Below are 14,040 nucleotides of genomic sequence, written 5' to 3' on the forward strand. Positions count from 1 at the left end.
TGTAGGAGGTGTGATGCTGAGTGGAGTGGGGGCGGGGCAGCAACAGCAGCTTGCTCCTACTATATGGGAGGATGCGCTGGAAGACGGGCTAGAAAGCCAGCCGGATAATGGGATTTAACAGAACCGTATGAGCCGGTTCCGTCTGTTTCCCCCGTTCCTTCTCCCTTTCACCCACAGCCTCGGTGGCTGCTCCGTTGCCGCCTGCTGCTCTATACCTCATCCCTCCAGTCATTCAGCTGCTCCTCTGCCTGGAGACGGGCGGCGCACCGACGCGACGCCAACAGAGTTCTGTCGGGCCTGATCAGGTAAATCCAACCGGTCGCTGTGCAGAATCCGTTTCTCTTCCTCCTCCAGGTCCGCCGCTGTGAGCTGCAGCAGCCCGGACATGATGGGTCTGGTTCTGCTGCAGTGTTGGATCTATGCGCATGCTGGTGCTGCACTCATTATGGTTGAGAGTGAAAAACACTAGGCTTTCTGCCACCTTAGATTAACATTCATCATTTTATAGCCATGTGAGGGATTTATCGCAAACCAGCAAGCCATATTATTAGAGGTATTGATCAACAGCAGTATTTCCATCCCCAACAGAGACAAAGAAAACAGTCAGTGCCTCGATCTGTCAGTCGTTTCTTAGGAGACTAATACGAGTATAATCCAAAAGATAAAAATGTAAAAAACAAAAAAATATGTACGTTTTTTTTTCTTTCATATTTTTGTTTCAGAAAGTGAAATTCACATAGATTTGTTCCAAATATTGATACATTTCAAGCCTTTATTTTAACCCTAACCCCATGATTATGGCCTTAAAGATAATAAAAACCTAAAATTAAATGACTTAGAAAATGTTAATATTGTGAAATATTAACCTGCAGATACCTGCAGATCCAATATATTGGAAACTCATTGAGTTCAATTCAAAAATACTTTATTATTCCATAGGGAAATTAAATGTAGCTCAGATGGCTGTTGGCAGGAAAGACCTTCTGCAGCAGTCTGTACAGCACTGAATCTGAAGAAGCCTCTGACTGAAGATACTCTGCCTTCCCAAGAAAGTCTCATGAAGAGGATGGTCAGTGTTGTCCATAATTTTCTTGAAGAATCCTATCTCCAGAGGTTCCACGGTCGTCCCCAGAACAGAACCAGAATAAATCCTTCTTTATCAAGCTGTTGAGCTTTTTTAGTTCTGATGCTGCTGCCCCAACTGATGACAGTAAAAGAGAACAACAGATTGATGGAAGACGTACAGCAGGGGTGTCAAACTCCAGTCCTCGAGGACCACTGTCCTGCAGTGTTTAGATGTGCCACAGGTGCAAAACGCTGGAATGAAATGGTTTAATTACCTCCTTGTGTAGATCAGATCTCCAGAGCCTTAATGACCGAATCATTCTATTCAGGTGGTGCAGCAGAGGCACATCTAAGTTGCAGGACACTGGCCCTCAAGGACTGGAGTATGAGACCCCTGATCTACAGCATCTTCTTGCAAACCGTGAAGGATCTCAGGTTCTTCAACAAGTTCAGAGTTAGTAAGATATGGACAAATCAAAACTCTGATGTATGATGGAGCTTTATTCTTTTTCAGAAGTTCTGGTCCAAACAAAAACAACTTCTAAACGTTCTAAAGGCAGAACGTTTAGTCATCTGGATTTTTATGTCTAAAAACATGTCTGTAATCTACCTGTCTGGTTGGATTCATCATGATTAATGAATAAATAAAACAGTATCATAAGCATAATAATGGAAATTTATCTCATGTTGTCTGATATTGATGGTGGTGTAGTTTCAGTCAGCAGTACTAGCAGAACCACTGTCAGGAGCTATGACTCTCAACAGGACTTGTCTGCCTGACTACAGTCTGTCAGATTATTGCAGTGGTATTAATCTTTGGCTCTATATTATTCAGAATATTGCATGAGTTCAATAAAGGTTTTACAAAGATATATTTATGCCCAACTCTTAAAGTTGCACCATAGAGTTTCACCATTGTGCTTGCCAGCTTCATGGCCTGAAGCATCTCTAGTTCGCTCTCATCTGTCTGAAGCATCTTGTGCCAGAAGAGTTTTGGTTCTGTCTGATACAACACAGACTTCACTTTGTTCTTACTCTATTTCTCCTTCAACCCTGCCAAACAAGTTTCATTTGTTGTGTGAACAACTTTAACCTTTAACCTGCTATAACTGAGCTCCTGGGTCATTTCTCTGAGATTCACATTCTGACTAAATTGTCCTGTTGGCAGCTGTTTAAGATCTTTTGTTGTTGGGAATACTTGTTCTCCCAGTAGTGGTGGACCATAGATGGAAATAGATGGAAATGGCCTGCTAGTCAGGCCAAAACAAGAGGGAACACATTTGCTTCTCTGAGCTCATTGTTAATTTTCTTTTCCATGGACTGTGTTAACGCACACCTGGATATGATGTACAATTGCTCTGCAGCACCAGGCTGAAACTTTCTCTCTTAAATCTAAATAAAGCAGTAATAGTGTTTATATTGCCTTTTTTATGATTGTTGTCTTTTGGTTTTATGTGCAGAATATTCTCCCCATCCGTGATCAGTGCTCTACAACATCTCAACTAAAATAGTAGGTGAATGGTGATGGAAACGTGTTCCAAATAATAAATGAGGTAAAGCAAAAAAAAGTCCTGATGTGATGAGGCTGATGAATGCTCTGCTCTGCGCTCTTCCTCAGTTCTGCCTCTCAATGTTATGGCTGTGGGGTTTGTGCTTCTCTTGTCCCTCCTGCTTCCGTCTCCACGTCCGTCTCTGGATGTGTCTCCTTCCTGTCCTGCTGGCTGCCGCTGCTACAGCCTCACGGTGGAGTGTGGTTCCACTGACCTGAGGGACATCCCCAGACTCATTCCTCCTTCCACTCAGGTAGTTCTCTTCTCTGCTCACCACAGGTTGCTGTGTGTTAGTAGTCATGGAAACACGTTCACCATCATGTTTTATTATGCTCTGTTTCTGTTCTCAGACCATCTTCCTCCAGGACAATGTGATCAGTCAGATTCATCGAGTGGACCTCACTCTGCTGAAGCACCTTCATTATTTGTATCTGCAGGTAACAAGCTGAGAAACCTAACATCTCTGACATTCTTGCTTAAAGGTTAGACACTGGGACGTTATCAAGATTATGTTTTTTGGAGAAAAACATAATCTTGACAGAGAACCAGTGCATGCACAGGGAAACATGCAAACTTGGAATATCAAGTTTAGATCAGATTAGTGGTATAAATTTGCATATGCCCCAGTATGCTGACCAATGGGTAGAATCAGTTAACACATGGGCCTGATTTAAAAACATGAAATATGTATACAAATATATTTTGGTTTGTTTTCCTTTTCTGTCCCTCATGCAGAACAACACCATTTCAGGTGTGGAGCCTGGCTCTTTTCTGGACCAGAGCCAGCTGTTGGAGCTTGCTCTGAACGGAAACCGGATCCACTTACTTACACCGAACATGCTTCAGGGGCTCGAACAGCTCCGCATACTGTACCTGTCAGGAAATGACATCACACGCCTGCTGGATTACACCTTCCAGGGTTTACAGGTAAAAGATATCAGAACACACTGAAGTTTTCATGAAGGTACATTTCAGTGAATACATTTGCATATCCTGTATTTCTCAGACGGTGAACAAAGATATGAAACAGAAAAGATTAGATTTGAGAAGTTGTACCTATGCACTCTATTAAGACAATCAGTGAGAAACTGACAGTTGTATCTAAACTGTGTCCATGCAGAGAGCCTGCAGGGAGTTTTTAACAGACATGTGCTCATAGCTTGTCAGCAAGAGCAGTTTCCCTATAAAAATGGCAGGATACACTTTTAAAATCTCCACATCATTCTAAATCGAAAACGGCACTCACTGACCATTTTGTTAGGTACACCTTGCTAGTACTGGGTTTGATCTCTTTTTGCCTCCAGAACTGTCTTAATCCTTTGTGGCGTAGATTCAACAAAGTACTGGAAACATTCCTCACAGATTAGCTGTAGTGCTGCAGATTTTTGAACTCCATGTGTTCTGTTGCATTCCTCACATTCCATCACATCCCAAAGGTTCTCTATTGGATTGAGATCAGGTGACTGTTGAGGCCATTTGAGTTCAGTGAACTCATTGTCGTGTTCAAGAAACCAGTCTGAGACGATTCATGGTTTATGACATGGCGCGTTATCCTGCTGGAAGCAGCCATCAGAAGTTGGGCACACTGTGGTCATAAAGGGATGGAGATAGCAACAATACTCAAGTAGGTTGTGGCATTGACACGATGCTCAATTGGTACTAATAGGCCCAATGTGCCAGGAAAATATCCCCACACCATTGCACCACCACCATCAGCGTGAACCGTTGATATAAGCAAGGATGGATCCATGCTTTCATCTCATTGACTCCAAATTCTGACTTTACCATCCAAATGTCGCAGCAGAAATTGAAACTCATCAAACCAGACAATGTCTTCGAATCTTCTGGAGTCCAATGTTGGCGAGTCTGTGTGAATTGTAGCTTCAGTTTCCAGTTCCTAACTCACTTGAGTGGCACCTGGTGTGGTCTTCTGCTTTTGTAAATCCTAGAAATGGTTGTGCATAAAAATCCCAGTAGATCAGCAGTTTCTGAAATACTCAGACCAGCCCGACTGGCACCAACAACCATGCCACGTTCAAAGTCACTTTAATCACCTTTCTTCTCCATTCTGAAGCTCAGTTTAAATTGCAGCAGATTGTCTTGGCCATGTCTACATGCCTAAGTGCATGGAGTTTCTGCCAATCACTGCATTAACAAACAGTTGAAGAAGTGTATCTAATAATGTGGCCGGTGAGTGTACAAGGAATGATGAAAGTGTTAGAGCAAATAGCAAATGTTCAAACCACAGTGCGTGTGCTATGTGTGTGTGTGTAGTTTTTCTGCATCAGGTGAAGCTGTTCAGAAACATCAGTATGTGATGACACACTACCCAAAACCAGCTCATGCAAAAAGCATCTTGGAATATGGTTTAGTTTGTTAAAACATAATGGATCACAAATAGGAACTAAAGACTGTTGAAACTCATTGATCTGAAATTATTCCATAATGATTATGCTTAGGCAGTACCTCCTGCTCATGTTGCTGATTTAAAATCTGCATGTATCCCCAGCGTCTGCAGGAGCTTCATTTGCAGCAGAACAGCATAGAGATGATAGCAGACAAGGCTCTGTTTGGTTTGACTTCTCTGGCTCTGCTGGACCTGAGCAGGAATAACCTCCACACCATTGGTCCTACATCCCTGCAGCCACTAGTTAGCCTGCAGGTACTGCGGATTACAGGTGAGTTTAGATTTCTTTTTTCATAACTTCAGACATACACACATGTGCACGCACTGTAGTTTGAAATAAACATTGAAAACACTTAGAGAATACTTTGTGTAGAAAAACAGACCAGAATCATATCTGAACCAGGTATTAGCAGCACTCGCCACACAAGAGGCATGTTGAAGTCTTCATCAGAAAAAAAGACTTTACCACATTAATTTGAAAATTAAAACAAGATGGGAGAAAGAATTTTAAAAAGAAACATTGATCTAATGAAGGAAATAAAGATATCGGGGTGAAAGGTTCACATCGTCTTGTCCTCATTAGCAGACAGGCAGCTGAATTCTGAACCAGCTGCAGACATTGAAAAAGAGACTATTCAATATCATAAACAGGGAGTTTCAGTAGTCCAGTCTAGGAGTAATACAAATATGAAGAAGATAATTCTTGACTTTACTAATGATTCTAGATAATTCTAGACTGGACTAGTGCACTCCAATATTCTTAATTACTTGGGTAGAAATTACTTACTGATATCTAGTGTGAAGTTTATATTTTAGAAATTCAAATTTTCTAAAATATGAATTTCTAAAAATTTAGAAGTTCAAATTTTTAGAAATACTTAAATAAGAAATATGTTTGACATGTTCAATACTTATTGTTTGCAGTGTTTCCTATGCAGTTAGCTAGTGGTAGTTCAAGAAGAGTAGTCTATCATAAACTCTGGCCTGGCATACCAGCACAAGAGTTTAAAGTAAAGCAATCTGGTTACCTTACGGAAGACACAGTTCTTTAATTTTTGGAACTATAGACCTAATTAAAATTCTCATGGTTCCCTACTGTCTCCGTGTTGCTTTGTTGTAGATAACCCCTGGCGCTGTGATTGTGCTCTCCACTGGCTCAGGAGGTGGATTGATGAAGATGGTCAGCGTCTGCTCAGCTCTGCAGAACGCCGGCTGGTCTGCAATGAGCCACCGCGTCTTTCCCACCTCAGCCTTGTGGAAGTCCCACTCAACAGCCTGGTGTGTATCCCTCCAGTAGTTCAACTGGAACCAAGAAGGTTGGCAGTCCATCTGGGGGAGAGCCTCAGGGTGTCCTGCCATGCCTCTGGCTATCCTCGGCCACAAGTAAGCAGTTTTGTCAACGTTTAAATAAGTTTATCAGCAGAAATGTGTATCAGAAATTCATTTCCATCTAAACTTATTAATAAATAGGAAATAAGGAATATATTATAGTTACAAATTTCATAATAGGTATGACTTACTTCCAGACTTTTAGAAAGAGATTTTAATACACACACTCACTGTTTGGAAATGATTTATTCTGTCAGTCTGGAACTGCTCAGGAAGGCAGAGACTGGAGGTGGAGAGCTCCAGTAGAATGAAAGATTGAACTTCTGATGTCTCATTGTTATTTCAGGTCAAATCAAGATCTGGAATCTTCTCAATGGCCCAGTTGTGGCAGAATGTATTGACAAGATGACCTATTAAGAAATTGTTAGAATATTCTAACTTTCTCTGCATTTGATTTTTCTTCAAATTAACTTTTTAATTTGCACAAGCCTGATTGACTGATAAAATAATACTTAAGCACACAACTGTTATCTTTAAGTTCTATTTATGAGGCCATCTGGAGTCTACAGGACCATATAAATAATTTCTGTGGGCTGGAATTGTCATTCCTGGTTTAAAAAAAATGCACAAATCATACATCTGTTGCTTCTTTTGCTACTAAGATGTGTGTTATGATGAGTATTTCTTTTCAGCAAGGGCACTCAAAGCCTCTACATGTTTGCAGGTGACTTGGAAGAAAGCATCTCAAAGTCAAGTGGTGGACTCCCCTCGGGGTCTGGTTCAGGATCTGGGTGCTGGAGGAGGGGAAGGGTCAGAGTCTGTAGCCAGAGTCAGCCTACAGAAGACCGCCGGCGAGTACTTTGACCCTGACACTGGCAGTGGCATGCTGTTCCTCAGTAATGTGACTGTGGCCCATGCAGGTTTTTATGAATGTGAGGCCTGGAATGCAGGAGGTGTAGCCAAGGTGACTTTTCAGCTCGCTATCAACTCATCCACTTCTTCCTCAATCTGGGCCTCATGGTCTCAGGTTTCCTCAGCATACTCCCCAGCTTGGCCCCGGCTGAGGAACCACAGCCCGGTTTTGGGTTCTGATGTGAGCCGGGAGCCGCTATATGCTCTGGGCAGCATGGCCTTCAGTGCTCTGGGAGCTGCCACTCAGACTGCCATCGCTGTGGGCATCTCCCTGCTGGCTTTGACTGCTCTGCTGCTAGTAGCCATGATCTACAGCCGACATCACCAGCGGGACAAGGACGCCGACGGTGCTAAGAAGGTGCATATTGTTTATTCTATGATGCATCCAGCAGCTCGCAGAATTCTCCTTAAGCAGCTGTTAATAAATGTTGCTACATTTAACAAATAAAACAAAAACTAATCTGCTCTTAATTAGAACAACAAACAGAACAGGAATATGAAGTCACTAAATGTCTTTATTTTAAAGATAGTTGGTTTCTTCTCTTTATTATCTAATTCTTCATGCTTCTTATAAACAGGCCAATAGCCAAATAAATCAATATAATGTCAATTCAGTCCATGCTCTATTATGTATCAAAAAAATTTAGCCTTGTGTTAAACTTTAATATTTCTTGTTAGTCGTCACATAAACTGAAACAGTTATTAATGGAAGGATTACACACAATCAAATATTTGAATCTTCTATTTTTTGCTGTTTTAATGACTATGGCTTACATGTAAAAACCCTTCAGAATTCAGTGTCTCAGAAAATTAGAATATCATTAAATTAGACCAATCAAAATGGATGTTTTAACCATAAATGTTGAGTTTCTGAAAAGAATGTACATCTCAATGCGTCAATACTTGAGTGGACTCCTCTTTCATGAATTACTGTATCAATGTGCTGCGATAATCAAATTAAAAAAATACTTTATTGGAAATTAAATATTGCTGTAAATCATGCTAATTCAAATTTATCAAAGAGTTATTGTGGCTGGTGATGGCTGGGAACAAGAAGGGTCTCCTGTAGCAGTTTGCATTACAGTAAATTTGAAGAAGCCTCTGACTGAAGACACTCCATTAATCTAAGACAGTCTCATAAAGAGGATGATCAGTGTTGTCCATAATGTTCTTGATTTTATGGAAAATTCTTCTTTGCATAATCATCTCCAGAGGTTCCACAGTGGTCCTCAGAACAGAACCAGCCTTCTGTATCAGATTGTTGAGCCTTTTAGGTTGCTGGTGCTGATAGTGCTGCCCCAACAAATGACAGCAGAAGAGAAGATCTGCAGCATCTTGCTGCAAACCTTGAAGGATCTTGTTGTCTTCAACATGTCCAGTCTGCTCTGACCCTTCTTATAGACACTTCACTCCAGTCCAGTTTGTTGTCCAGATGAACACCGAGGTATTTACATTCCTCAACCAGTTCCAGTTTTTCTCCCATGATGGAAATAGGATTTTACCTTTGACCCTGTTCCTCCTGAAATCTACAATCATCTCCTTTGTTTTGTTTATATTTAAGATGAGATGATTGTTTCCACACCATGACACAAAGCGGCCCACCAGATCTCTGTACTCTGCTTCTTATCCATCTCTGGTACACCCGACAACTGCAGAGTCATCTGAGTATTTCTGGAGATGAGAGAACTCTGAAGTGTATGGAGTTAAAAGGAATGGTAAGAGTACATCTCCCTTTGATGCTATTGGAGCCTTTCCTGGTTAGACACAAAGTCCTTCAGTCTCACAAACAGTGGTCTGTTTGTCAGATAGTCATAGATTCAGTCATATATCTTCTGGTGACTGCTCTGCTGTCTTCTGAACTGATAAAACAGTTCAGAATGAACTGTGTTCAATACACTGGAGAAATCAAAGAACAATCTTGACAGTGCTGTCTGCTTTGTCCAGATGACAGTGGACTTATGAAGCTTCATGAAGAGCTGACACAGCACTTCAGGAAGCAGTGCTTGGCCCACTCTGGAGGGCCAACAGGAGTCTTTCCAGGACCTTTGTGGAAAGACAAAGACAGGGTCAGCCTGTAACAATGCTACGTGTAATGAAAGCCTATGTTGCTTTGATATCTGCCTTTAGGTCAGCTTCCTTGTTGGGTCTTGTCCACATTCCAGAGATTTTCTGTGGGGTTAAAGGTCAGGAAGTTTGCTGGCCAATCAATTACAGGAACACCACTGTCATGGAAGAAACTTTTGGTACATTGACAACTTTGTCTCCATACAGCTTGTCAGCACGGTGAGCAGATCAGTGAGCATCAGCCCAGTTCCTCTGACCTTGTCTTTGGTTATTCTAATGGTGGCTATTCGTCTGTGTGGCTCTACTGGAATGGATTTCACTTGACAATCTTCCCAGGCCTTCAGTTTTCCCTGTTGCTGCTGCATCTTTTTCACACTACTTCCTTCCACTCAATTTCTTAATTTTCTGAGAATGTACTTGCATATATAGAACTCAGAACAACCAGGTTCTCCTGCAATTGCATCTCACCACCTTGTGAAGGTGTCCAGGATTGTCTGCTGTCCAGCAGTGTTCCCCATGGTTGTAGCTGACTGAGCCACAGTGAGAAACCAATTAAAGGGTCAGAAAAGCTTAATAGGTGTTTGTAGTTACTTAGCTGACTAGGTTGTGGCACAAAGAGTTTCCAATATTTCACTAGTCACATTTTTAAGAGATACTGAATTTGTTTGTGTTATCTGTAAGCCATAATTATCAATATTTCAATAAATAAAGGCTTGCAATGTGTCAATCTTCCTTTTTAAATTTCTTAACTGTAATTTAGCTTGTTTGCTTTATAAGTTCTAGGATAACTTTTTGCTATAGTAACTAAAACAGTTCGCTCTATCTATAGTGGGTGAAATATGGAATGGAATATTAATGTTACTACCAAGCAGTTTTTTAGGCTGAAAAAATATTTGTAGAAATATCTTAGACATTTCAATAGATATGCTTACATAAATTATACTGATAAATGTGTACAACAGGCTATTTCAAAAGTGTGAACCTCTCAAGTTTTTATTATTTCTGTATCCCAAAAGTGATCAAGGTGAATTTTAACCAGCAGGAGGAGAGCATCCTGTACGTGAATGACTACTCTGACGGCCCCACCACCTTTGCCCAGCTAGAAGAGTACCGTGATGAACAAGGCCATGAAATGTATGTACTGAACAGAGCCAAGCCTGTGCTTCCCCCAGCAGTCTCCACTACCAATCTGGACTGCCACGCATCATCCGACACCTCCAGCCAAACTCTGTCCATTGGACCAGGCAAAACTACAAATCCCACTGTCCCTCAGAACAAACAGGAGCAGCAAGAGATTGACATTCGAACCATGAGACGCATTGCAGGGGAAGGAGGGGAAGCAGACCCTATTATCACATCAGAGGCTGAAGGGTTGTTTCTCAACCACCCTGGAGTGTTTATGGACTCTCGGATAGCTTATGAGATCCACTGCTAAAGGACTGCAGACAGACAGATTGTACCTTTGAAAAACCTCATGGTTTCATTTGGCAATGAACAATAAAGGCTCCCTCTGCTGACATGTTCCGGTACACCAGACTCACCCAGGACAGACCCGAAGAATCCTGAATGAGACAAAGCTCAAAACCTGAAAACAGTTCAACTTTAACACAGTTCTGTATGACGAGCTCTCAGAAAGGCTATTGGGTTACCTGCTACTGAATACTGGTTTTGGAGGGGAGTTCTGGGGCTGGCCTCATCTTTATGAGACCATGACATTAGAAGACCGACACTATTAGTGTGGAAAGAAACTGGTGAAAAGTTGACCACACTATAAATTTTCTCCTGTTAAGTTCTAGGGGAAGCTTGTGTGGTTGAATAACATGTTCATCGATGTACAGGAACTTCGTTGAGCCACTAGAAGGATGTACAGTTAAATCAGTTGGACAAAAATAGAGTTTTGTAGTTATAGATAAAATATTTGAAATCTGATTCCCATCTCTTGCTGCTGTCATTATAACTTGATGTTAAATTCTGGACAGTAAAAAAAACAGGGTTTTTCCATTCTTTCCTCCCCCAACATTTACACATGTGGACAAACTTGTTGGTACCCCTCACTTAATGAAAGAAAAACCCACGATGGTCACAGAAATAACTTTAATCTGACCAAGGAAATAATAAAAAAAGAATTCTATGAAAATAAATGAAAGGCAGAAACTGCTTTTCAAACAGTGTCAAACAACAAAATTATGTTAAAATGCAAACTCATGAAACAGGCCTGGACAATGATGGTACACTTAACTTAATATTTTGTTGCACAACCGTTCAAGGAAATCATTGCACTCAAAAGATTCCTACAACTGTCATTGAGACTTAAACGCCTCTCAGCAGGTATTTTGGCCCACTGCTCATGAGCAAATTGCTTCAGTTGTCTCAGGTTTCAGCTCCTTCCAAAGATGCTCAGTCAGATTCAGGAGAGGGTCCATAGAAGGTCACTTCAGAACAGTTCAATGGACTAGAATCCCATGGATGTTAAATTTCTGAGTAATTGTGCAACTGTAGTCAGAGGAACATCAAGCTGCTTGGAGATGGTCTTGTAACCTTTACCTTTGTCATGCTTGTCTATAATTTTTTTTTCCTAATCTCCTGAGACAACTCTTTCCTTTGCTTCTGCTGGTTGAGTGTGATACACACCATGTCACCAAACAGCACAGTAACTACCTGTACTATGTAGGTCCATTGATTACAAGAATGTAGACACCTGTGATGCTAATTATTGCTAATTACATACCATCATTTAACATGTCCCTTTTGTCCAGGGCTGTTTCATAAGTTTATTTTTTAACTTAATTTTGTTGAAGCATGTTTGAAAAGCAATGTCTGACTATCATTTATTTATTTTCAATTTTTTTTATTCATTATCACTTTGTCAGATTCAAGTTATTTCTTTGACCATTGTGGGTTTTTCTTTCATTAACTGAGGGGTACCAACAATTTTATCCTTGTCTGTAGGTCCATCTTGGACCAATCAGGATGACAAGTTGGATTTTAATCAGTGTGGGAATCTGCAACAAAGGCAGACTGAATCATAGATGGTCTAGACTCTAGAACATATAATTTTTGGATAAACCAAAAGATGTATTTCAAAACTTTGTTCAAAATGTGCAATTTGTGCTTCAGAACATTAATGAAAAAACTTTGTAAATAAAGGTCTAAAGATGAGTCCCAAAATCAACTTGATGGATGTTTTGTACTTACAAATCCATGAACCAAAACATGTCTGTTTCATGTCATAGCAACATCACAAAATTGTTTTTCTGTAGTATATGAAGATTTGAGACTTTGAGTAAACAGTATTTTACACATTTGATACTGAACCTAGAGCAAAGCCAGGTTGCCAGAGATTCTTTGTAAATCTATAAACACAACTTTATTTGCTTTATACGCTATCCTAGGATAGCGTATAAATTGTATCGTAGGATCCCTGAACACACCATCTTGTAGCAGTTAAGCAGTAGCAATACTGTATGCCATTTGACAAAAAACTAGAAAAAATGGTCCAATGTGGAGCAGCATTTTGAATGACCTTGTTGAATCCTGTCAATATTTAGTTAGACCCACAAAAACTGGGTTACATTTTATACTAATCTGAGAATGTCTCCAGTGAATATTTGTGCCACAGATATACAATTTATTCATAAAATTGATCCAAAAGGAAGGAAGTCCCTCCATTTTCTAATTCATTCTATTTATCCACCACTTGGGGGCACTCTTTACATGTACTAAGAGCATAAACGTTTCATCTCTAGATAGTCAGGTGATTAGTACAGTGGAGAAAATGTTACATCTTCTATTATTCAACTTTCTCACAAAAAATAAAGATGTTTGATTGTCACAGTAGAATCTAGATGAAACAAAATCATATTTTTATAAATAATCAAAACTGTATTGGATGAAACAAGAAATTATTCCAAAAATAGAAGTTACTTGGTACAGAAATCTTTGTTTACAGTTACAGAGGTCACATGTTTTCTGTACTTCTTGACCAGGCTTGCCCTGCAGCAGGGATTCTGGCCCACTCCTCTATAAAGATCTACAGAGGTCTCACTTGTAAAATGTTGCATGAGAAAAACCGTAACAAAAACACTATTTCACCAAGACAAAAATGTCTGTATTGGTGTATAGAAATCTTTTTTGGTAACCCCTGTACTAGTGTGACAAACTGCCATTTGAGTTTTAGGAGGTCGGTGTGAGCAATATCAAAAGGTGCCTCCTCTTAGGAGCCATGCTTGTCCCTTCAGGTTACAGAGGAGAAGCATATCAGTAGCTGATAGGTAGCAAGTTCAACAAGTGCAATTAATTCAGATAACTGCACCTGATCGCACACAGCAGTTTACCGCTGTCTGCCGTCCTCGATAAGCCTGATGTACTGAGCTTCTTAAAGACAAACAGTCAGAATTCCTTCTAGTTGTTAGGTGATCGAATACCTGGTTCATGAAATGCTAATCATCATTTCAAAAGCATACAATGTAATTCTCAGTATGTTATTTTAAAGATATTGTCTGTCAGCTAAAGGTGAAAGTACTCTGATGCAGTGGTGTCATTTACCCTGACACACATACAAAATGAGGGTTCTTCAAAAGGGATGCACATATTTTATACAAGTGATATGACGTTTGGATGCTTGAACCAATGCGAAAACATTTTGGAGGCATGTGAGACTTGCATGGCAAGACGAAATATAACAGACCCATGAATGTACGTCCTGGAATCTCG

The 14,040-nt window shown here is 40.4% G+C and overlaps 1 protein-coding gene across 4 annotated transcripts; it reads left to right on the top strand.

The window, feature by feature from the left end:
• Positions 1 to 260: 260 nt before the first annotated feature.
• Positions 261 to 12,499, top strand: LOC129354659 (leucine-rich repeat-containing protein 24-like). 4 transcript variants are annotated; one of them, XM_055024121.1, is made up of 9 exons: positions 261 to 305; positions 2,526 to 2,575; positions 2,684 to 2,868; positions 2,966 to 3,052; positions 3,351 to 3,542; positions 5,125 to 5,293; positions 6,143 to 6,405; positions 7,076 to 7,621; positions 10,367 to 12,499. In XM_055024121.1, the coding sequence occupies exons 3-9, from the start codon at positions 2,701 to 2,703 to the stop codon at positions 10,760 to 10,762; spliced, it is 1,821 nt and encodes a 606-aa protein (XP_054880096.1). In that variant the 5' UTR covers positions 261 to 305; positions 2,526 to 2,575; positions 2,684 to 2,700; the 3' UTR covers positions 10,763 to 12,499. The 4 variants fall into 4 exon arrangements, with proteins under 4 accessions (XP_054880096.1, XP_054880097.1, XP_054880099.1 ...); XM_055024122.1 differs by having other exon boundaries at positions 10,370 to 12,499; XM_055024124.1 differs by having other exon boundaries at positions 10,344 to 10,483.
• Positions 12,500 to 14,040: the final 1,541 nt, after the last annotated feature.

The sequence above is a fragment of the Poeciliopsis prolifica genome, unplaced genomic scaffold (assembly GCF_027474105.1).
Source record: "Poeciliopsis prolifica strain line A6 unplaced genomic scaffold, Auburn_PproV2 SCAFFOLD115, whole genome shotgun sequence".
In the NCBI taxonomy this organism is placed as follows: domain Eukaryota; kingdom Metazoa; phylum Chordata; class Actinopteri; order Cyprinodontiformes; family Poeciliidae; genus Poeciliopsis; species Poeciliopsis prolifica.